Below are 25008 nucleotides of genomic sequence, written 5' to 3'. Positions count from 1 at the left end.
GGGGACAACTTCTTTGGGAGCCTCGGGCACTTAAAAGATATTAGCAAAATTACACTTAGGAGTAATGAAGAGCACTGGAAGACGGTATTTTCAAGAGCAGAAGAGTGATGTCTTTATAAGCCTAAGTCTGTGACAAATACCTTTAACGGGTGGTGGGACTTCAGGCTTTTTAGGAGGCACCACTGGTGCTTTCCTTTCAGGGACAATTTCTTGAGGAATTTCAGGCACTTAAAAGATATTAGTAAAATTACATGTAAGCATTGTGAGACTGCTAGAACAAAATATTTCCAAGAGCAGAAGAGTTATATCTTTTTAAACCTAAGGTTGGTGACAACTACCTTTAATAGGTGGGACTTCGGGCTTTTTAGGAGGCGCCACAGCCACTTTCTTTTCGGGGACAACTTCTTTGGGAGCCTCGGGCACTTTGAAGATATTAGTAAATTTACACGTGAGTCACAAGGATCAACACAGACACGAACTGCATTTATACATCACAAGAACTTTCAAGTGCAGTAAGGTGGTTCCTTCCATTGCCCTCCCTGCCCCACCTTAAAGAGTGGTTTAGAATGTACCTTTGACAGGTACGACTCCAGGCTTTGGGGGAGGATACACTTCCTCTTCTGGGACAACTTCTTCGGGAGCCTCTGGCACTTTAAAGGTATTTATAGTTTTATATTCAGGAGTTACAAGAATTAGTACAAACAGGAAACATTTATACAGGAAAAGACATTTCCCCCCAAATCCTAAGCTTGCAGCAACATATACCTTCATCACGAAGAACTTCAGGCTTTTTGCGAGGAACCACATATGTTTTCTTTTCAGGTACAATTTCTTGGGGAGCTTCCGGCACTTTAAGAAATTAGTATTTTAACATTTAGTGTGATGAAGATCACTAGGAACGGCAAAATATTTTCAAGACTAAAAGAGATATTTCTTCTTGAGCTTGAGGGCACGATAACCTGTACCTTTAGCTGAAGGAGGTTCTCTTTTTTTGGAAGGAACTCTCTTTGCAGGAACAACTTCTTGAGGCGCTTCAGGCACTTTAAAGATATTAGTATTCACAGTTAAGATTTAGAATTGTTAGTGAAAACAGTAACCGTGATAAGTTAGCAAGTAGATTTCTAGAAGTCTCCTCTTTGGCTGTCCATTCTTGACAAGAGGCGCTCATCCTTCCCCAGCACCTGGCACAGTTCCTGTGACACTGCAGACCCTCCCTACTAAGTATTTGTTGAATGAATACTCATAGGAGAGGCTTCTGTTTTAAGAGGAACACCCATGAATATTTTCTTCTGGGAGGGAACTTCAGGTACAGTTTCAGGTGCTTTAAAGATACTTGTATGTTTATGTTTATGTGTTATGAAGAACATTAGAAAAACATGGTTTTAGGAGGACAGATCAGCTCTTCTTCAGGATCTGTTCACAGGTGCCACATACCTTTTACAGGGAGAGGTTCTGGTTCTTCAGGAACATCTTCGAATACTTGTGTTTCAGGAACAACTTCCTCCATAGCTTCTGGTGCTTTGAAGATATTAGTATCATACTTAGAGGTTAAGGGGTCGGTGAAGGCATTAGTTAACGGACATTGGACATTAGACAGTAACTGAACCAAAGTGATATTTCTGGCTACATGGGTGTTTCTTTTTAAAACTGGATGAGGTATAAAGTTTTGATGAAAGGAATCAAGTCTTAATTGTCTTTGTTTATTATTTCCCAGCTCCCTAGCACCATATACACAAAGGCATTTATGAAATGAATAAAGGCAGGAATGATAGAATGAATGATACCTTTACTGGAAGGTGTTTCAATTTCAGGGGGAGCAGCCTTGGGCGTTTTCTTTACAGGAACAGCTTCTTGAAGTGATTCAGGCACTTTAACGATATTAATGCATTGTACTTCAGAGTGATGAAGAGTTTTAGTCCTAACTCAACCTACAGGAATGCCCCAGACTGGGAGCCCTCCCCGCTCCCCGTATCGGATTTTTTAGTGATGGTGAGAATACATGCTTATCAGGAGCATGTATTTCTTGGTCACTTCAGGTACTGTCAATATTAGTAATTTTATTTCTTGGAATGGTAGATGTATAGAAAATTCGATCATGGAAAATTAGCTTCAAGTGAGGAAAAATTGATTTTGTATAATTAGTGATATACTTTTTAGGTATTTGAGGAGAACAAAACTCTTTCTTATCTGGAATGGCTTCATTTTGGACCCCTACCTTAGGCACTTTAGAAAGGTGTTTTTCAAGTATGGGAGACAGGAGAATGACCTAAAGATTTAGACTGAAAATGTAATGCAAAGTGTTTGGATATTCTTTAAAGTACAGAATTTCATGGTTATCATAAGGAAATTGTTATGCTGGATGTCTTAAAACTTTTTCATCTTTTGACTTATTTAAAAACACTCAAAATGGAAAAATGTAGGACTCTTTAAAACTAAAAGACAATAAGAGGAGCAACTATTGAGTACAGAATTCCAACTTTAATGAGTTTTAACTGCCTTGGTTTTAGAAGGCTCTCCGGTGGAGAAGGTACTATGGAAAGAGCTGCTGCTTAAAGTCATTGAACTTCATATTTTATTGTTTTTAAGTCATGGCTTCCTGAAAATATTTCTGTATTGAAGTCTTATGGGAAAATAATTATTTCAAATTAATATGGTTATTTGTAGTAGTAATTTTATTTTAATAGAAAAGCAATTATAATAGGCAATTATATTATATCTTGTGATTTCAACCCCATGGAGAGTTGATTTGCTGATTTATAGTCTACAGCCGAGCCCCTCTGTCATTTGATGGCACTGACATCTGCTTTAAAGGGGGTGTTAAACCAATTTATTTATTTTTTATTTTTATTTTTTATAGTGTATTGTCAAGTTGGTTTCTATGTAACACCCAGTGCTCATCCTGACAAGTGCCCTCCTCCATGCCCGTCACCCCCTTCCTCTCTCCCCCTCCCCCATCAGCCCTCAGTTTGTTCTCAGTATTTAAGGGTCTCTCAGGTGTTAAACCAATTTAATCTAGTTTTAGGGATATAAATGTTTTAAGTGGTCTTGTATAGATTTTTTTTCCCCTAGCTATTCTGATTTTTTCTCTTTTGGGAAACAATAATAGTAATAGTAACCCTATTGAAGAATCCATCTGGGTCACATCTAGCATTATATGTATTCATATTCTCCCTGAAGGCCTCACAGATTAAACTTTATAGCCCAAGTATCTTCCATTTAGATAAGTTAAAGATCTTTTCTCTTCTATTTTCTATTGAATAACTCATGGGAACATGTATATACCCAGTCGAGCTTCTGCTTCAGGGGACCCCACTTCTCTGAATGGTAGCATTTGGGGCTTTCAAGATATTAGTATATTTGCATGGGTTAAGTACAACTACAGTCATAAGATATGAAAGTCAATTTTCTTCTGGCTTGTACCTTTTGGTGGTGGTGTTTTTCTTCTTTTAGTAACAGGAACTTGCCGTTCTGGAAGACGTTTCTTGGAGACTTCCAACTCTTTAAAGATATTAGTATTTTTTAGTTGAGAAAAGGCAAAGACATGAAGATACAACATATTAAGAAAGTTATATACATTAACAGATATTAGAACTTTAAATTAGAAATTTAATTTTTGTTCTAATTGATTATCCTTGTACATTGTATAAGTGGGACTGTTTTGGGGGAGGGGGAGGCAAATCATAGAAAGTTCCTTGTCTTGGGTACATTGAATGCCCTAAAGATATTAGTATTTTAATGTTAGAGGTTCTGAGAACCTACACAAAACACTAAACATATCTTGCAGACTGAAGAAGAAAGATTCTCTTATTTAGATTTTCATAACTAAGAATTATACCTTGAGTTGGAGGATGCTCTGGAACTTGGGGAACAGCCTCAGGTAATTCTACCTCTGGAAAAACTTCTCTGGTTGTATCAGGCTCTTTAAAGATATTAGTAGGTTTACACTTAGAAGTTGTAAAAACAGTGAATTATACAACACACAATTTTTGACTCTTGAATCCAAAGTTATTCATCCAAGTTTGAGACTGTTGAAATGTACCTTTAGTTGCTGGTGTTTCTCTCTTTTCAGGAATAGTCACATATATTTTGTCTTCTGGAACAACTTTCTTGGGTGGCGTAGGCACTTAAAAGATAGGAGTATAGTTTTCTTATAAACCGTGAAGGAAAAGATTGAGGCTTTAAAATGAGCCAAAAAATAAATTTTCTTCAGACCAGATCATTGGTGTTATATACCTTTTGCTATTTTGGTTTTTGTCTTTTGAGGAAGAGTCACAAGTACTTTTTCTTCTGAGGTGGAATCTTCAGATACTTCATAAACTTTAAAGATATTAGTATTTATACAATTAAGGGAATTTCAAGACAATGACAAACAGTATTAAGAAAACATGACACATAATACACATTCACCACCCAAGTTACCAGTAGAACATAGACACAAACTAGTGACAATAACAAGCTGGCTAAGAGAATGCCTCATTCCAAGTTCTATCACACAGAACCCTCATTTATGATGATGATAAAATTGAGGGATTCACTGGCCAGGGACTATATAATTCTACTTTGCAGAAAGTTATTAGTAAAACCATCCTGTTGCTCTTAGTTTTTTTCATAAAGAACAGGGTTGATATTGAGTTGCACATTGAGAATTCTCTTATATGTGACCCACTGGAAATTCATAGAAATCCTTTCCTTTTCCAGAAACCTAGTTGGCTTTCATCTCAAATAATATCTGGTTTATGGCTGTGAAGTTTAATAACCACTTAGGGATTGGAAGAAGGAAAGAAAAAGAAAAATAATTAAATCTTTGAAAAGAAGGCAAATGAAGAAAATAGAGATTTCTCCAATGTTTAGAAAGGAAGACTGGCTGATGACAATAACTGAACGCAAGCATAGAAAAGGTATTCAAAGGAGGGAGTCATCAAGTTTTTATCCCAGCCTAGTATTAAAGACAAAAGAATGGGTTTAAGCAGGGAACTTATTAGATTAAAATAAATGAAAGACTATCAGAACTATTGGCATTTTTTGGATTAAAATGGAAGAATATCTTGACTTCTGGCATTTTGACTATTCTGATTATTGAACAGTATTCTATTCTGAATATTTTATTTTTCATATTTTACTCCTCAAATTATTTAATCATAATTTTGCATAAGAGCAAAAAAAAGATGGCTTGGGAATTCTTTTGATGCTGTAATGGCCTTATAAATCTATGTTCATTGGAGCAGCATTGCCAAAATATTTCCAATGATGGCCATGAAGAGTGGAATAATGGAGCACTTTAAATTCATAAAGTCCAATTAAAACATTACTATGAAGTTAAAGTAAGTTACTTCATAGTCTGAGAAAATAAAATGCTTCAAAGCTGAACATATTTGTACACAAAACAGGTTAACAAGACAAGACGGTGACAAATTCAATAAGGCAAATGACTTTTCTAAAATTGGGCAATGTTATAGGTACAGAACTATTTACTTTTTTAAACTGGTGAGGAGATACACCTTGTCTGAAGCAAGTAAACTTTCAAATTATTTAATTTTGGCCAAATATCTTTTGGCATGTTAGGATTTTGTAAGGTAATAGTATATTTATTCTTAAAAGTTGTGAAGACAAACACAACTGAGACCAAAAAGAAGCACCGATTTTTCTACACTCACTGTACATCGTCGTGTCTTCAGAAAGAGCTATCGGTGGTTGTTCTTCTTGAATACTTTTCTTAGGCACCTCAGGAACTTTAAAGATATTAGTATATTAATTGTTATGAATAACAAATATGCTAAGAATATAAAGAAGCAAAATACAAGGATTTAACATCACACACATTCATTTTAAACTATGAATAACTAAACAAAGAGTCATTTCATGTTGTGATTAGTATCAGTGTATACCTTTAGGTGGTGGAACTTCAGGCTTTCTAGGAACAGCTTCACGAACCTTTTCTTCTGGAACAATTTTCTTGGGTACTTCAGGTGCTTTAAAGATATTTGTTTATTTTATTTTTAAAAATATCCTAATTGGGTCTACAATATCAAGACAAAGAGGGGATCTAACAAGAATACCAAGAATTCCAAAATCAAAAGCCAACTAATCACACAGTGCTTCTCTCTAGATTGCCTTGTTGATGAGTTCTCAATTTGTCATATTAAAAATACTTTGTCCTTGGGGTTTAGCATCATTTTCTATTGTTATTTGGAAGGTTTGTTTCCAGAGCTTCTTGACAATAGCTTCCAAAATAAATAATTTTTGAAAACAAGTTGAGAGGGTCAACATCACTTAATTGTTGTTTAAGAAGAGAATCAACAAAAACAATAACAGTGTTAGGCATTTGCCTTTGTTTCCAGAGGGTCATCAGAAAAGGGAAGATTATGTTTCAGAACATAAGCTGCAGTTTATGTACTTCAGCTATATGGTGGAATTGAGGGGAGAATGATCTCTCTCTCTCTCTGCTCCACAGTAAGTGAATAAAAGGGGGTTTTATATTATTGGTGATATCAGCAAAGGCAGGTACCTTTAGCTGGTGGAAATTTGGGCTCTTCAGGAACACGTACTTTTTCTTCTACCACGATTTTCTTGGGCACTTCAGGTACTTTAAAGATAGCAGTAATAATTTCTTTTACTTTTAAACATTCATAAAGATTTGTAACAAGTAGGACACAAGAAAAACATAAACACAAAACATGACATAGTCACAATATAAAACAGTTATCACTTTATCACATATTACGATACTTAAAATGAGTTGAATTTTGATAACAAATAGGACAACAGAGATCCAGAGGAATTTCCCATGTTAGAGTCATTAAGAATTTGACAAGAAAAATTAATAAGACACTGTCAGCTCGTGCTACTTCTGCATGTCTTGGTAGAGTAATAGGTACTTTCTCTTCAGTGATAATGTTCTTAAATGATTCAGGGAATTTAAAGATAAAAGTATAAATTATTTAGCAGAGGTTTTTTATTTCTATTGTAAAACTCAAGAGGTTTACAAAAATGAACAATGCAGGGACATTAAACACGCGGTCACTATGTATTTATTATTACTAGGTTATTAAAATTAACAATAGGAAAACATGGATTTGTCAATAGGCATGTGAGTGACTACACAGTTGAACAGTACGAAAGAAGGAAACCCGGGTTTACTATTTGGTTGATCAGGATATTTGCTTTGGGGATTTTAGGTATAACAACAGCGACTTTCTCCTTTGGACCCTCAACCATTTTGAAGATATTAGTTTGTTTTAGAAATTCTAAAAACACAAAACACAGAAAAACATCAAGGACACAAAACTTATAATACAATGAAGGTTCTACTATACACATAATTGAGTAAGTAGTTTTTCACCAATGAAATACCTTTAGCGGGTGGCTCTTTTCGAGGAACAACTTTAGTGGGTGGTTTTTTTGGAGGAACGATTTTCTCAGATATCTCACGCCCTTCAAAGATATTAGTGTTTTGATTTAGAATGAGCTCTTAAAGTAGTAGGGAGCACTACTAATAAAGTTAGTCCAATGAGGCTCATAAATGATTTATCTGCTTATATTTTTTGAATTTGCATCACACCTCAAAAAGAGATTTGATTTTGCTAAATTTCATCTATATTGTAGATTTCCTATATATACTAAGCACACACGCACACACACATATTCCTTCATATTACACACATGTTAGTGTGTTCAAGATCTGGAGTGATATTGAAGAATATTTGTTTCATGGTCTCTCCTCAAAAAATGCTAGAATGAGCGGTGTTACCAATGCTTCATTTACTTTCTTAATGTTATTTTTGTAATGAAAATACCATAAAATGGTGGAAGCTTTAGATAAGGAATGATCAGTTTGTGAACAGATGATTCAAATTAACAAAGCAATGATTGTTTGGCCTGAACATGTAAATTCTTCAGTGAACTGAGGAGCTTCTTTTTCACTCAACTGATAACCTTACTCAGATATTTTGGTGCCTATAACAATCATTTAACAGTCTTTCTTAGCTAGATTAAAAAAAGAATCTATAAATTCATATAGTGAGCTTCTTAGATAAGTAGATATCAAATACTATTATCTTGTCTGCTAAATTATATTCTGTATGGTTAATCTCTACTCAATATTAATCTTTGTATCAAATAGGTGAAGCTCATGCTTAAAGCATTTGATGATTTTAAGGTGGAAAGTAAATGAGTTTCTAGTGTTCCAAACTGAACAGGAAAGGCACTTAAAAAACAAGTGAATTAGAGCAAGATAAAACAATTTGTAATATCTACAGAATTCTCCTATACCTTTAGGTGGAGCTTTGGGTTTTTCATATACTTCCACTTCTTCAGCCTCTAAAACTTCTATTACCCTATGGACCTCTTCAGCTTTGTGTACTTCTTCAACTCTAGGTTGTTCTACTTTGATGAATTCTTCTACTTCATGGAATTCTTCTTCTTCAAAGTATTCCTGAACTTCATGGAACTCTTCTTCCTCAAGATATTCTACTGGTGTCTCCACTACTTCAAATTCTGTTCTTTCTTGTACTACTTCTTCTTTGTGGAAGGCAACTGATATTTTTTCTTCAAGGACAGTCCTCCCTGAAAGAGCATCTATTTTAAGAAATTTGTCTTTTTTTTTTTAAACACAAGAGAAATAAAGATGTAAATTCAAAATACAGAATAAAAACAACTGAAAACAAAGGCTTTCATGCAAAAATTAATGAGGATCAAAGAGCTTTCTGAAAATACCTTTAGCTGGGGGAACAGCTTCTTTTTTAGGCACAGGGATTCTCTTTTCTGCAATTTTCTTTTCTGGGACTTTCTTTTGTACTTCAGGCACTTTAAAGATATAGTTTTAATATTTAGGACTCTCAAGAGCAAATTTCCATAGACAAAAGACATCGAAACAGGCAAGACACAGAGACAAAAAACACAAAAATCTTTTAATTAAAAAAATTCTTTTCTTTTTAAGTAGGCTCCATGCCCAACGTGGGGCTTGAACTCATGACCCTAAGATCAAGAGATATTTGAGCCAGCCAGGCACCCCAAACATAAAAAATCTTAATGAGAATATATTAACAGGAAGTTTAGGTTTATAAGAGAATATGTACCTTTGGCAGGAGGTGGCTCTTTTTTCTGAACAGGAACAGGTACTTTTTCCTCAGGAACCTTCTTTGGCACTTTAAAGATATTAGGCATTTCCATTAGCTGACAATACTCAATAATAAACATGAAATAAAAACAGCAAACACAACATCTTTAATAATCAAAGTTTAAGACATAGTCCATACTACTGGACACCAGTTTTATAGGCAATAAAGATATTTTCGAAAATCATTTCTTTGGGCTAACCAAACCTTAGAAGATATGTCCACAAGAATCTGCTCATTTATTTTTTTTAAATAGCAGGGATTACCAACATTGGGCCTACTTCTACTATTTTTAATTTGACAAAGACTTTTTTGAAGTTATTACCATAATAGAGCACTTAAGCCTTGACACAGGTGTCCTGTTCTGCTGACAGTATTAATCTGCTGGGGATGTCAACTGTGAAAGGGACCGCAGAAGCTTATTGACTAAGAGCGCTCCCGAAGCATTAATCTTATCAGGAAGCAATGAGAAGTAGCTTTTTGCAGTAATCTTGAATGCTTACGCCAAATATTAGAAAGGACATGAAGCTCTTTAAAATAATTATTTTCCAAGCATTAGAACAGATTTTCCCCCTATAAAATAATATGGTAATATTAATTAATAATTATAGTAACATGAGAAAATGCTATGTAATGGAATAAAATTTATGAATGGAAGGTGGGGAAGAAGAATCTATTGTTATATATGTAAGTATAAAGAGATATACTAATTAACATTAAAATTCTCAGTTGTTTAGAATGAGAAACTTTTGGAATAATACATACACACATAACCATCCATTAATGTTCCAAAAAAGGCTAAAGATATGAAATGGGTTACAGTTTTTCCTGGCCCTTAATCAATTTCATAAGTTTGCTATTTAAATGACTCTAAAGAAAGCAGTCAGAAAACAAATTTCTGTTTTTTAAAAAGAACATTAATTGGAATTTACAGATGTTATTAATTGAGATTTGCTATACCTTTGGCTGGTGGTGGCTCCACTTTCTTAGGAACAGGAGTCGGTGCTTCAGGTACTGCTTTCTTTACCACTTGAGGCACTTAAAAGGTATCGTATAGACATTTTGAAAAATGACATGCAATGAACAGAATAACACCCATATATGCAAAAAGCAACACAAAGCCTTGACTCATTTTTAAAAGATATTAGCAACCAAAATGGCAATTATATATATGGAGTAGCAACTCTAAAGGTGAGAAAGCCATTATTTCTTAATCCTATTAGCAAATTAATATCAGGTAATGGAAAAGCTTATCATAGTCTACAAGAATAATAGGCTAAGAATTATTCTAAAAAGTAAACAACACAGAAACAGATTTCCCTCTACTTTAATGCTGAATAAAAACCTAAAAACTAGAAACTAGGAGAAAATGTTATAATAGGGCCTTGCCAGAAAAAAGCGAAGTGCTAATAACCCAAGAATTGTATTGTAGATGAAGTAGAAAAGTTGGGGGTGGGGAAGGGACACTTTAGGTGCTATTAATTATTGATCTTTAATTTATAATTGATAAGATGTGAGAAAAGTATACCGAAGAATGTTAGATTTAGACATAGTCTGGGAAAGATTTGGAACACCATAGATTTTAAATGTCCAACTCCTAAAAGAAGCTGTACCTCTAGGTGGCGCCACCTCCTCAACTTCTTCTATGGTAGGCGGTTCTTCTGGGATCTCTTCTTCTTCTGGAATAGGCTCTTCCGGTTCCTCATACACTTTAAAAAAGATTATTGTTTTGTAAATAATAATTCATTTTGAATATTAGAATAAAATGATATATCTGAAAACAGAGGTTGTCATCAATATGGGTAATTCATAGCTCAATCTTTTTCCAGTGCGTGAGAACTCACTAGCCCTTGAAAAAAATCTACAGTGTCCTCAAGATATATTAGACCCTTCCCAGAATTTCAGATTTGGAAAAAATATCAAAGAGAATTTATCTGGGAGTATTATTATTATGTTTAATAGAGGTGGACTTGTTTGAAGGCAAACATCCACTTAGTAGAAGTCAGATTTTCTATATCAACTACTCAGGCTTAACTGGGAATTTCTTTTGCGTGGGTTTATCCCACTATTGGCCACCACATCATATGATGAAAAATTCCCCATGACAAATACAGTTTCCTTTCAAAGAGTATCATTTAAAGAAAACAAATAAATAAAACAAATAGGTTAAGCATGTAAGAAAGGAGAGTCAGTTGATTTTAACTGGCCTGCCCAATTTCTATTAGGTAAATAATCATTTCTTTTTGAGTCTGAATATGTTTATTTTCTGAAGTGAAATGTACATTTATTTCCTTCAAATGTTAGACAATGATAAGACAATGATGACTTGGAAAATCTATTTTCTTAGAAAGTCATCTACCTTCAATTGGTGGAATTTCCTCTTCTTCAGGGAGAATGATTCGTCTTTCTTCCACTTTCTTAGGTACTTCAGGAACTTAAAAGATATTGTTTTAAGGCATTTAGAATGCAAGAACCAAAGAAGAGTGCATAAAGACCAAGTTTCCTATTTTACACAAGGGAGTAAATATCAAAACACACATGCACAAGATGAAACATTGAGATTTCACAGAATCAGCTATTGAAACAAAAATAAAGAAGTTTGTGATTTAAGACTAAGGACCCATTAAAGAGATACTCTATTGTTTATTGCTGGAGCCTCTGTGCTTTTAGGAAGAGCAATAGGTACTTCATGGACTAGCTTCTTAGTTACTTCGGGCTCTTTGAAGATAGATTAGTGTTTGTATTATTTAGAAGTAACATACATAAAGAATCAACGTAAAATACACAAAGTGGAAAAAATGACGTAGCACAAACCTGGTTGCAACAGAGTCACAAATGGGGAATGCAAATGACAGACCATACAAAGCAAACGTTTGTGTTGAACATTCTGTGTGGACAGCATCGCTGTTCAACATGGGCACAACAAACACATTCCTGCTTTGGGGTGATGTACCTTTGGCAGGAGGAGGCACTGCTTTCTTAAGACCGGAAGGAGGCACCTTCTTTTCTGGTTCAGGTTTCTTAGGTACCACAGGCACTTTAAAGATATTATTTTATTTTATAATTAAAGTTGCACAAACACAGAGACAATAAACACAGCAATAATACAAGTTTAGTAACAGATATTGAAACAGGACCCTTGGACTTTTACGGATAGAAAGAGGTGGCAGTGTCGAGTTCCCTGGGGGCGGCAGTACCTGTGGCGGGAGGAGCCTCCTCTTTCTTAGGAATGATCACTTTCTTCTCTGGCACTTTCTTCTTAACCTCAGGCACTTTAAAGACATCATTACATGATAAGAATTTATTGTGAGGACAAAAAAGAGAGAACACAAGAAGTCCACACACAAAAAGGACACATGCAACAGTGGCTCAGGATAGACATATTGGGTAGGTCAGGAGCCCAGTGTTATGATATAAGTAGGTTTTGTAGAACAAGGGATCAGCAACCTGTTTGAATATCAGAGGACAGGTGCTGTCATTTTATCCATCTAAATTTCACTAGTAATTTACTGAATCATTACCTATAAAGTATTTCTGAATCCTTGAAATCTAATAAAAGACCAGCCTGGGGCAGCTGGGTGGCTCAATTGGCTAAGCATCCAACTTTGGCTCAGGTCATAATCTTGCTGTTCATGAATTTGAGCTGTTAGTACAGAGCCTGGAATCTTCTCCAGATTCTGTGTTCCGCCCCCCCCCTCTCTCTGCCCCTACATCTTTTTCTTTCTCTCAAAAATAAATTAAAATATTTTAAAATTTTTAATAAAGGACCAGCTTCCCCATTTCATTGATTATATGACTATTTAAGCTGGTTGGGGGGGGGTTATGCTTATTTTAAGTAGTGATGCCATGACCTTTTGCAGAAAATACTGAGCTTTAAGGTGTAACTATATGGACTTTGTCTGGACTATGGGCTGATCTGGATAATTCATTCAGTGATATCTTCTGCATACCTTACTTTATTTTATCCTCACAATAACATTGGAGCCCACTAGAAATGGTATCAGTCTCTCCATTTTAAAGGAGAAAAACCTGATGCTCAGATTGGTTAAAGGACTTGCTCAGAATAATACAGCAAGGAACAAATCCAAGGCTACAGTCAAAACCTGCTGGCTACCATTTATATGTTTGTATCACAAGACATAAGCTATTACTCAGTCCTCTTTTTCAAAGGCACTTCATATAAATGATTGAAGAATGAAACTTAGGAAAATGTATTCATCATAGTTTTCAGGTATCTTTTGTGTAGACAACTTAGCTTTGCAGAATATCTATATGAAAATTATGATTTTTGGGGTACTTGGGAGGCTCAGTCGGTTAGATGTTTGACTTTGGCCCAGGTCATGATCTCACAGTTCGTGGGTTCGAGCCCCACGTCAGGCTCTGTGCTGCCAGCTCAGAGTCTGAAGCCTGCTTCTGATTCTGTCTCCCTCTCTCTCCACCTTGCCCCTGCTCATGTTCTCTCTCTCTCTCTCTCTCGCTCTCTCTCTCTCAAAAATAAACAAACATTAGGGGTGCCTGGGTGGCTCAGTCGGTTGAGCATTCAACATTGGCTCAGGTCATGATCTCACAGTCATGGGTTCAAGCCCTGGGTTGGGCTCTGTGCTGGCAGCTCAGAGCCTGGAGCCTGCTTCCAATTCTGTGTGTGTGTCTCTCTCTCTGCCCCTCCCCTGGTCATGATCTATCTCTGTCTCTCAAAAATAAATAAATGTTAAAAAATTTTTTAAATAAATAAAAATTAAAAAAAGAAAATTATGATGTCTAATAAAATTTTTGGCAACTGAGGAGAACTTCTGTGGCAGTCCTGGGACAATAGTTTCTTTTAACTTTGTTCTTGATACTGTTTTGCATCCAGTAAGAAGTAGATACCAGTGTTCCTGAACATTTTTGAAATAAAAATATGCCTATTTTATAAATATAATTTTTCATAAAACCCAGTCCAACCATAATTTTTCTGGATGAAAATGTCTACGGATGAAGAATGTGCATTCATTTAAGGCAGGTATACCTTTGGATGGTGGAGGTGTCACTTTTTTAGGAGCAGGAACAGGGACTTTCTTCTCTGGTACAGGTTTCTTTGGCACTTCAGGCACTTAAAAACATTAAGACATTAAAAATCACAGGCACAGTATTATATACATATATATATAACAGAAAGACAAATGAGAATAAGACCACAAACAACTAAATAACACTGCATATCATGAAACCTGAAAAGACATTCAGCTCGTTTATGACACAGACACACGTGACAGACACAGCACTAAAGGCACACATGTCTGGAATGTTTTCTAAGATTCAGACGACAGACAACATAAAGAGTGAAGTAGTACAGATAAGACTGGAGATGAATTAAAAAAGATGGAAAGGCAGAATTCAACACAAAAGAGGCCTTGATGATTCCAAGAAGATTTGCTATACCTCGTGCAGGTACTGGCACCTTAGGTTTGATTTCTGGAAGAACTTCCTCTTCTTCAGGTACAGGTTCTTCCTCAGGTATGAATTCTTCCTCCTCAGGAGCAACTTCTTCTTCCTCAGGAGCAACTTCCTCCTCCTCAGGTAGAACTTCCTCTTCCTCAGGTAGAACTTCCTCTTCCTCAGGTAGAACTTCCTCTTCAGGAGCAATTTCTTCTTCGAATGGAACTTCTTCTTCCTGAGGCAGAGCTACAGGAACTGGAACTGGCTCACGTTTCTTGGATATCACTTTAAAGATATTTATTCAATCGTACAAATGTCACTTTTATGTACACCATTCAAAACAATGGGATAACATGAAAAGCAAATATTCTTTGATCATAGAGCATCAATTGTCTCAAATTCCATGTCATTGAGCATTAATTGTAATTAGTGAAGCTGTATAATGCCAGTTAGTTTTCCTTTTTGCCCTGGTTCCGTAAGAGACTAATGTACCTTTGGGTGGTGGAACTTCTACTTTTTTCAGAACAGGTGTTGGTTTCTTTTCTTCTGGGATGGGCTTCTTGGGCACCTCCGGCACTTTAAAAATATCATTTGTCTTTAAGAATGTGGTTTTTTTTTTATATGTCTTAGAACAACAAATATGAAAATAAACACAAAATACCTAAATTTTACATTGCTAATAAGACAATATTTTAAAACACGTAATGTTATGGGGGAAGGTGTATGTGAATATACAGAACTGGAACCCTCACTTAAATGATGAAGTGATGTACCTTTTGCAGGTGGAGCCTCTGCCTTCTTAGGTACAGGAACTGGCACCTTCTTCTCAGGCACAGGCTTCTTGGGCACTTCGGGCACTTTAAAGAAATTATTTAGAGAAAAATGTTACATGATATAAAATGTTGAGGTTAAGCATAGTCTCAAAAAGATTAAGAAAAATAAGAAAAGTATGACCAAGGTAGTTCAAGAAGTATTTTATCTTAAAATATTTTCTTTTCCATGAAGAAATATTAAACAGTTGCATCCCCAAAGAGCATGGAATTGAACCAGCTAATTTTTCCTTATAAGCAAATGTGAAATAAAAATATTTCGCAAGTTCATGTACCTTTGGCAGGTGGAGCTTCCACCTTTTTAGGAACTGGTACTGGTACTTTCTCCTCTGGTACAGGTTTCTTGGGTACTTCAGGAACTTTAAAGATAGCAAGTAGGGTTAGTGTTAAATTCTTCACCCATAGATAAGGATCTAGCAATTTTAGGACTTAACTGAAGCATCATATAATTTTACTTTAAGATTGAAAATAGGAACCACCACAAAACAAAGACCAGAAGGTGCACAAAAATTTAAATAGAGGACACTGAGAAAACATAGATGGGCGATCAAGACAACACACAATGCCTGGTAAACGGTGATCTTGTCCATTTTGGTATGATAATAAGAATTTACCCTAGGCTAAGAACTTTTCACTAAAGAGGAAGAGCCAAGCATTCAGCAACAGCATGCTTTGATGGCAAAATTTAGAGATGAATACATGATAACCTGCTCCTCTAACCAGCTGGGCGGTGCTGGTCTTGTTAATAGTGTCAGGGGGAAAGAAGTGACAGGGCTTATTGGGTTATACCACGCGAATAAATGATTACATTATCCCACTGATGGATTAGCAAGAGATGTACCTTTAGCTGGTGGAGGCTTTTCTTTTTTAGGAATGGGCACAGGAACCTTCTCCTCTGGCTTCTTAGGAATCTCAGGCACTTTAAAGATATTGTTTATTGGTAAGTTCTAACTACTAGTAACAACACATCTGTATGAAGCACAATTAACATTTCTAACAACAGAGAGCAACACACACAAAGTTGTGAACTCAAAAGATATTCATACTGAGATTAAGGCTTTTATTTGCCCATGTTATGAGTGGTGGTATACCTTTTGCAGGAGGGGCTTCCTTCTTTTTGGGAACAGGAACAGGTTTCTTCTCTTCAGGAACAGGTTTCTTGGGTATCTCAGGCACTTTAAAGATATTATCAAGAATTTTGGAAATGTTGCACAAAAGATATAAAATGTGAAAAGCAACTGCAGAAATCATACTTTGGCATTAAGTGCCTGTTTCTAAAATAAGCAGAATTGGTCCTTGGTGCTAATATGCCCCAGAATCTGACCAAGTTAGATACCCAGACTCTAGAGCTGCTGCTATGTACCCCTTTGTAAAGAGATATAATCTACCTTTGGCTGGTATCACTGGTACCACCTCTTCTTCAGTTATGAATTCCTCTTCTTCAGTTATGAGTTCCTCCTCTTCAGTTATGAGTTCCTCTTCTTCATGAAGGTACTCTTCTTCCTCTTCATAATATTCCTCCACTTGGGTTACAACTTCCTCTTCAAAGGCAATCTCTTCTGGTTCTCGTCTTTTAGGTACTTCTGGCACTTTAAAGATATTATCTTTAGGTTTGACATTTACCAATTACTCAATGAAATTAAGACCCATTAGGAATATAGCCATTTGTACCCAAAGAAAGAACAGGGTTTATCTTTCCCAGAGAAGAGTTTCACACGTAGAACTGAACACAAATTTTACAGCAAAGACAACACATTAAAAAGAATGGTATTAGGTACCTCTAACAGGAGCTGTTACTTCTTTTTTAGCAACAAGCACTTTTTCTTCTGTGACAACTCTCTTGGGCTTCATGGGTACTTGAAATTTAAGTATAAGGATATTTTGTCAGAAACAGGACACTGAGCCAATGCTTGCTTTGTCATACTTTAAGCATACAGAATAATTTTGCAAGTGTCTCTTATGTCTCTTTGCAAGTGAACAGTATACAACTGTTCATCTATAAGAAACTTTATATGTTCCATGGATATGATTCTGAACCCCACTGGGATTAAAACATAAAAAGTACTCAAGGAAGTTTGAAGTAGCAGAGCCCAGATACGGAATTATGTTTAGTGCCCAGGCATATCTGCTTGTAGGAGTTATCCTTTACTGAAAAGCTTAATTTGCTTCTGGATAAGTATGCTTTCTGAAAGTGCAGAGAAATTACTTCCTATTTAGAAAAAAAATGACTACACACTGAGTTAGATTTTTTTTTTAGCCTTTAAAATAAATTTAAAATGAATAAAGAGCTATTAAACTGTGGCCAACATTGTTATATCATTCTATCAGTTTAGATAAGTTAGGAATGTGTCACTGATTTTAAATCCAAGTAGTCTATTTAAATATATTGTAACGACAGCTGTCATATCATAGGCTAAGGATATATTTCAAAACAACTTTTTCTTTTATAGGTAGCATTATCTACTTATCCCATGTTGGCAGATTTTTATATCTAAAAAATCCGAATGATAAAAGACACACGAAGACAATATAAGGAGAAACATAGCTACCTTAGTTTTTAAAGTTACATTATAAAAGACCCCCATTTTGGAAGGAAATCATTATACCTTTAACAGCTGGCTCAGCCACCTGCTCTTTTTCACGTTTGGTAATTGAAATGTGTATTTTTTCCTCAACGAGTTTCTTTGGCTCTTCAGGCACTTAAAGATATTAATTATTGAAGAACATTAAAACCCACCACACAAATAACATATAAATACAAAATACACAAAAACGGTGACATGTAAGAATCAGGACCACAATACATTTCGTAAGAAGAAGAAACGGCGGACTAGGTCGTAACGCACATTTACAGAACATAAGTAACAAAGATGTCTTTCGTAGTTATCACTGCAATGTACCTTTGGGTGGTGGAGGTTTGAGTTTCTTGGGAATGGGCACTGGTACTTTTTCTTCCGGGACAGGTTTCTTCAGCACTTTAAAATATCAATATTAACAGATATAAAAACCAGATTTCTCAAGAATAGAAAGAACAAAAAGTTAAGAAACACAACGTACAACATAATATCCCTGCCCCACACACAATTTGTACACTGCCACTTCAACATGTGTTTATAGCATGACAGACATGTAGGAAACATGGATTTCTTAGAACTGATAATATTTTTCTCACTCTACCTTTAGTCGGTGGGGCCTTTGGCTTTGTGGGAACTGGTTCTTCTTGCACAGGCTTTACTGGGAGAGGCTTCTTGGGTTCTTTAAAAGTACATACAGGGTATTTAATGTTAGACTTTGGAACATAAATATAACATGCTACTTCTTAAATGGACTCAAAGAATTAAAATAATATATCTTTTATCTACAGTATAGCCATAGCCTCTAGAAGTGAATGAGAATCACAGGTCCCAGTAGAATAAGGTCTAAAAGCCTAAACAAGCATAGAGTGCCCTTTCCTCCTGGCTTTTAGGTCATTGTAACTTTCTCTTACGTATTAACATTTTCATTTCACTTCAGGTAGAAAAACATCATGGTTAAGACTTCTTTCTAAATAATGTTAGTTTTTTTAATGCCATCTGTGCAACCACATAGAATGTTCTCAAAGTTAAGCTATGAAATATCAGAGATTGGGTATGTAAAATAATAATATTGATTCATTTCAAAATCCCAGTAGGAAATTAATTCTTTGATTAAAATAAATGAATTGTTTTCAGCTGAAGTTATACCCTGACAAATCTGGGTATAGATGTAACATAACTGCTTGTGTTACCTCTTCTGTCTTTACTTCTGAAGCAGCCTTGTCAAATTTTGATGATGGGAACCCATCATTTTTTATTTTTACATTGAATGTAAAAACATTTTTATGAATATTTTTGACTTATGGCAAATATATTTTTCAAAAGACTATTATACTCAATAATAATAAGCTTTAGAATAAGAGATAATCAGAAATTTCTGATCATGTATTAGAATGATCATGGGCACTCATCCTTCTCAGAAAGAAACTTAGGGACATTTGCTCTTTGGTGTCTAAGCAAAAATGAGGGAGGAAAAAGATAGTCTCAGAACCAAAGTCAATTAGTAACCTCATGATTTCTGAAGATTTGTCTCTAGAAGTTATTGAAGAACCAAAAAATCCTGACTTTGTCAAATGAAATAAAGTTCTTTGCAAATGTCTTTGGGCATCCAAACTTCTATCCCATTCTAAGAGAATCTGAAAGTATTTAATGTCATGCCAGGTGTGCAGTTTTGCTCATACCTGTGACATATTCTTCATGCTCTTTATACTCTTCGTAATGCTCAAATTCACGTTCTGCATATTCTTCATACTGGTCATATTCTTCTGTTGGCTCATACTCCTCGAATTCTTTATAATCATATTCCTCATATTCTTCATATTCCTCCTCCCGTTCTACTGAAATGGTTTCTTCTTCTTGGGTGTAAGACCATTCTTTCTCTTCAGTTACAGTTACTTCTAGAATGAGTTGACAATGGGCAGCATTTTACTTCAAGACCATTTAGGAGTGATAGGGATAACGGACTTCATTTTCATTCTGATGGGATCGATTTATGAACCAGTTATGGTAGACCCTGAGAGTCCTTTCGTGGTCAAGGTATTACAGGGGGTACTTTTTGTTATTTATGATTACAAATGTTAGATATCCTGTCATAAGTCAATGATAAGCCAGTAAATGTAGGAGTCAAATTAGAAAGTAGCAGGCAAAGCGCTCTATAGTTTTACTATTTAGTCAAAGCTGAACATACCTTTTACAGGAGGGGCTTCTCTCTTTGGAATTTCAATGGATACCTTTTCTTCTTTAACAGCTCTTTTTCGGATTTCAGTGACTTTGAAAAGAGTAATTATTAAAAGTGAATTACAGGATTTTGAATGTGTACATGGTAAGAGGCATTGTGTACGAACCATCCACAGACAAAGACAACCATCACCATGCTTGTCACTATTTCTCATCCACATGGTAAGGACAATCAACAGAGTTGGAAATAAACATGGTCTACTACACATAGGAATACTTTTTTTTCTAACCTGCTTAATATTTCAAAGATATAGATCCTTTAGGAAGATCAGGAAGTATTTACAAGAGAGTTCAAAAAGACACCGAGACAGCATAAAAAATGACTAACAAACAAGCATTAGGCAGAAGCTTCAGTCACATAAATAGTGTCTTCGCCTGAATACTGAAGTGTTCTCAGTAAGCTCCACTGACACAATGTAGAAAATCCAGGCTTTAAAAAATTTGAAGTTTTGTCAAAGATTGCCACAAAAAACAATCATTTCAGCAGATGAGTTTAGTATACAGACAATAACATATTAGAAGACAAGTCAATTTTAAGGGGAAGTACACGTTTGGGGGAGCTTCACACTTTTGTGGAAAGGAAAGCAGAGAGAGTACTTTCTGGTATCAGAAATGTTGAGTTTTGAAGTGACAGGAAATAGCATGTGCATATTATTTACTTTATAATAAAGTATTTAGATTATTTTTGCTAAAGATCCCAATTCCCCTAGGTTACCTTCAGTACCTACATGCTTCTTTTGATTTTTTAAAAAAGTTGCTATACCTTTTGCTGGTGGTTCCTCCTCTTTTTTAGGTTTGAGTTTTGGAATTTTTTCTTCTGGAACAGCTCTCTTGGGCTCCACGGGCACTTTAAAGACAGATTTCGCTTTAAAGACTTGTTTCCCTCATTCAAACCACCAAAAGACAGTCATAGAATAGTAACTCAAACATAAAGGACTTGACATTATCATTTTTCACACATAAAGAAACAAACAGAGCAACAAAAACAGCAACAAGCAACACCCATACAAGCAGTGCATTTGGTAAAGAGAATAGGTTAAGTACAACACTCTGGGTATGGGAAGGTCGCATGTACCTCTTGCTCTTGGAGGCTCCTCTTTTTTAGTTACAGCAACGTGAACTTTTTCTTCTTGAGTAATTTCCACGTGCCTCTCGGTCACTTGAAAGATAATTTTAGGATTTGGGAGTTAAATTACTTAAAGTAGATTTTTTTTTGTATTGGCCAGAAAGTACTGTGATTTTAGACTATGACAATTCACAACATACACAACAATAAACGTCACAACAAGTAATACTCCACCCATACATAAGGCAATAATAGACCACTGCCTCCGAGATACGAGATACGCCAATAACCCCCATGTACCAGGCGGGAGCCAAGGACAGCGGCGAGAGGATGAAAGACACGACATGGCTCTCATTTTTGGCGGCAGGGTTTCATTTACCTTTGGTTGGGGGAGGTTCTTCTTTCTTAACCACTTTTGGAGGAGCCCTTTTTTCTGGAACTGGCTTCTTTGGCTCTTCTGGCACTTAAAAGATATCAAGCAACACAATAAAGCACACAATGTGGAAAACCTTAAACACAGGCACACGATTTTCTTGTTAATGTTATACAAATTTGAAGAACGTATCGATTTAAGATGAAAAAGACAGACATTATGCAAAGAAAGAATAAAGTAAAGGCAATATACCTTTAGCTGGTGGCACCTTTTCCTTTTTAGGAACTGCAGCAGGGATTTTCTTTTCTGGCACAATTTTCTTAGGTGCCTCAGGAACTTTAGAAAGATGAGGTTTAAGAATATTAGTTTGCATTACAGACAAAGTGCCATGTGCGGCTTCGCTTTTTGTAAAGATGCTATGTATACACAAACATTAATGACTGGATCAGCAAAAATGTTCATACACATGTGCGGACAAAATTCAAAAGCCTCAAATTGAAGCCAAGAGTATCAAATTCTTTGAGTGAAAACAATACCTTTAGCTGGTGGAGGCTCTTCTACTTTCTCAGGAATTTTCGGTTTCAGTACAATCTTCTTCTCATGTTTCTCAACCACTTGAAAAGATTATAAAATACACATGTAGAAATGCCCAGATTTCCTTTTTTTAAATTGTTTGCTTATTTTTGAAAGAGAGAGAGCATGCAAATGGGGAGGTTCAGAGATAGGGAGACAGAGAATCCAAAGAGGCTCTGCACTGTCAGTGTGGAGCCCAGTGTCCCATAAACTCTGAGATCATGACCTGAGCTGAAACCGAGTCAGATGCTTAACTGAATGAGCCACCCAGGTTCCCATGATTTCTTTTCAGTAAAAATATATGGAGTCTTTTTACTTAGATGTGATAGCTATCAATACTTGCAATACAAGTGACTAACTACAAGAGAACATAAAGAATGAGACAAGCCAAACACGCATGGGGCTCAAATTAACACAAGAGTCTGTGTACCTTCGGCAGGTTCGGCCTCCACTCTCTTAGAAATAAAGTGCATCTTTTCTTCCACGACATATTCCTCAGGCTCTTCCATCACTTTAAAGATATCAGTTTTAAAGAAAAGTTGTAGTGGTTTTCAAGTTTAATTGCAGCCTAATTTATTACTTCAAAGAGCAATTAAAATAATAAAATGTTTAACACTTGCCAAATCCCCGATTGTTCCTATTTAAAATGCGCAAAGAAGTGCATTTTAATCAAAGCATATGCCTTCCTAAAGCATGTGGAAAATAAGTTTCAAGAATTTAATTTATAAGTGTATCATGAAGATAATAATGCTTGTATTCACAGGAAGAACAGGATAAGTACACAACATAAAAAACAATCTTAGTGCCTAAATTAATGAGAACACAAGCATTTGAAGATAGGTTTCAAAAATAACAGACCACTCTAGGTTTGAAGACTTCAGGGCAGAAAGATACACTTAAGGAATCATAAATGGGTTTATAAAAAAATCCTATATTACATATGAAAAACCTACTGAGGACTTGGAAACACATTTTTTTCCAGTTTTGTGGGGGCTGGTGTGGGAAAAGAGACAGGTGTCTTCATATGATTTTTGAGCTTATAGAATAAGATCTAGGTATAGTCACATCTCTTTACCCTAAAGGTGACCTTAACAGACCACTGTCTTCTCCCTAAATCTTCCAGGCTTAATGAAAGCATAAAATATTATAGTATGTCTCTCGTTTTAGCTAGAATACATAGAATGGAAAGAGATCCATAATGCCTGCTGTCAAAAATTAAAATCAGATTCATGCAATGAGAACTTTCTATGTGCATATGTTATATTTGGTTTCTCAATCATGTCTAGAAGGGATGGGGCTCTCACTGACCTATTAAGAGTCCTGACTTCGGCCTAACCCCATGGCTTTTAAAGGAATTACAACTGAACCAGTGGGCTTCCTCTTGGGAGTCAGGGCCCATCTTGCTCTGTTCCAAGCCATTCTGTTATGACTGCACCTTGGAACTTTATATGGACTTTTCTTCCACGAGGAGAAGAAGTAGGGCACATTTTATTAGCCAGAAATATACTCAAGGGCATCTACATATGGAATTCTATTTATCTTTTTATTAGAAAGAGCGTCAATTTGTTACAGAGCTTATTGATTTTTCTTTAAAGCAGAGCTACATTAGAACTTTCTTAAGGAAGTTCTTTCAGATCTATAGCTTCAGCCAGAGCGCTGCACTTCAGCAGTAAGCCTAATGTATCTTATTCATCGAACAAGACTGAAATAAAGCTTATTGTTCATATTGAAACTATACAGAACTAGCATTATAGGCATGGTAACATCTGAATAGCTAATCCAATCAAAGATGTTACATCATTGTTTTCTCCACACATGAAATATAAGAAAAACCTATGTGTTCCGTGCTTCACTCTCAAACATGGCCTTGACTTTAGGAATATAATAAGGTAATACAACTTCTTATTCATTTAGAAACTGTGAGTCAGGACACATTAGAGAGTTGCGCTGTCAATACTCCTTTATGTCACCCACGTTTTAGACATTAGACTACAGGCGAAGTTTATGTGAGCCCACCATGCAGAAATCAAGTCCCGTGTCTACTGAGAGGACAAATGCGTATGGAGGTGCCTGCACCCTGAGTAACCTGTAAATATGGAGCCTTTTCTCTCCCCCAACATAGCCAAGGAAGAGAGGATGGACAAGAAATACATTGGATATTTTCCCTAAGCGATGCTCCAGAATCTTATATTTTGGTCAACAGATACATGGGCCTGTATGAGGCCCAAAGATTTCACTGAATTTGTGTCACTTTCATTAATCTGATAAGCAATCTGTGAAAGAAAACAGCCCCTCAAGAAGCCAGATCATCTCTAGCTCATGGCATTGTTTACCTTCATATTCTGTAACTTCCACTTCCTCCTCCTCCTCCTCTCTTTCCTCTTCTCTATAAACTGAAACGGACACTCTTTCCTCTTCTGCTGAATAACTCCACTCCTCCTCTGCAGATATTTTAAAAGATAGTATTGAATTTAAATTCAGCCTCCTGAAATACAGGTAATAGCCAGGTGTTGCCTGCAGATGGCTAATGGTTCTTCTATCTGCTGAGGGCGTGGCTTCATAGTAGCCCCTCCTTACATGGAAGTGAGAGCTGACTTCAGACGAGAGAACAGGACAGCCCAAGGCTGAGAAGAATATTCAGATGGTTCCCAAGTGTGACTACTTTGACAATTATCACATTTTCAGCACCTCATTCACTCTCTTGGAATGATTTAGGACCAATGCAGACACAAAAGACTTAATCTCAGAAAGTCACAGCAAGTAGACACTGGTAAGGACAACTTGTAAGGTAAACAGTCACATCTGGAAAGAAAGACTTTGAGGAAAC

The 25008-nt window shown here is 35.9% G+C and overlaps 1 protein-coding gene across 1 annotated transcript in view; it reads right to left on the bottom strand.

Annotated features, from left to right (window-relative positions):
* The window catches only part of TTN (titin), a 269934-nt gene that overhangs the window by 126819 nt on the left and 118107 nt on the right, over positions 1–25008 (bottom strand). Inside the window, exons 125-157 of the mRNA XM_029934316.1 lie at positions 24515–24631; positions 22612–22692; positions 22145–22222; positions 21861–21944; positions 21615–21698; positions 21245–21328; positions 20933–21016; positions 20120–20200; positions 19614–19829; positions 18536–18613; positions 18259–18333; positions 17965–18057; positions 17137–17214; positions 16747–16947; positions 16450–16533; positions 16200–16277; positions 15634–15717; positions 15302–15385; positions 15021–15104; positions 14532–14813; positions 12311–12385; positions 11473–11547; positions 10727–10822; positions 10074–10151; positions 9075–9143; positions 8713–8802; positions 8269–8562; positions 7351–7431; positions 6506–6583; positions 5886–5969; positions 339–422; positions 141–227; positions 2–29 (exon numbers count right to left, since the gene is read on the bottom strand). Coding sequence (XP_029790176.1) covers positions 2–29; positions 141–227; positions 339–422; positions 5886–5969; positions 6506–6583; positions 7351–7431; positions 8269–8562; positions 8713–8802; positions 9075–9143; positions 10074–10151; positions 10727–10822; positions 11473–11547; positions 12311–12385; positions 14532–14813; positions 15021–15104; positions 15302–15385; positions 15634–15717; positions 16200–16277; positions 16450–16533; positions 16747–16947; positions 17137–17214; positions 17965–18057; positions 18259–18333; positions 18536–18613; positions 19614–19829; positions 20120–20200; positions 20933–21016; positions 21245–21328; positions 21615–21698; positions 21861–21944; positions 22145–22222; positions 22612–22692; positions 24515–24631 — 3349 coding nt within the window. The remainder of the gene's footprint in view (position 1; positions 30–140; positions 228–338; positions 423–5885; positions 5970–6505; positions 6584–7350; positions 7432–8268; positions 8563–8712; positions 8803–9074; positions 9144–10073; positions 10152–10726; positions 10823–11472; positions 11548–12310; positions 12386–14531; positions 14814–15020; positions 15105–15301; positions 15386–15633; positions 15718–16199; positions 16278–16449; positions 16534–16746; positions 16948–17136; positions 17215–17964; positions 18058–18258; positions 18334–18535; positions 18614–19613; positions 19830–20119; positions 20201–20932; positions 21017–21244; positions 21329–21614; positions 21699–21860; positions 21945–22144; positions 22223–22611; positions 22693–24514; positions 24632–25008) is intronic.

Source organism: Suricata suricatta, chromosome 3 (assembly GCF_006229205.1).
Source record: "Suricata suricatta isolate VVHF042 chromosome 3, meerkat_22Aug2017_6uvM2_HiC, whole genome shotgun sequence".
NCBI lineage: Eukaryota > Metazoa > Chordata > Mammalia > Carnivora > Herpestidae > Suricata > Suricata suricatta.
The sequence above is the reverse complement of the archived record's forward strand: the minus strand, read 5'-3'. Positions and strand labels throughout refer to the sequence as shown.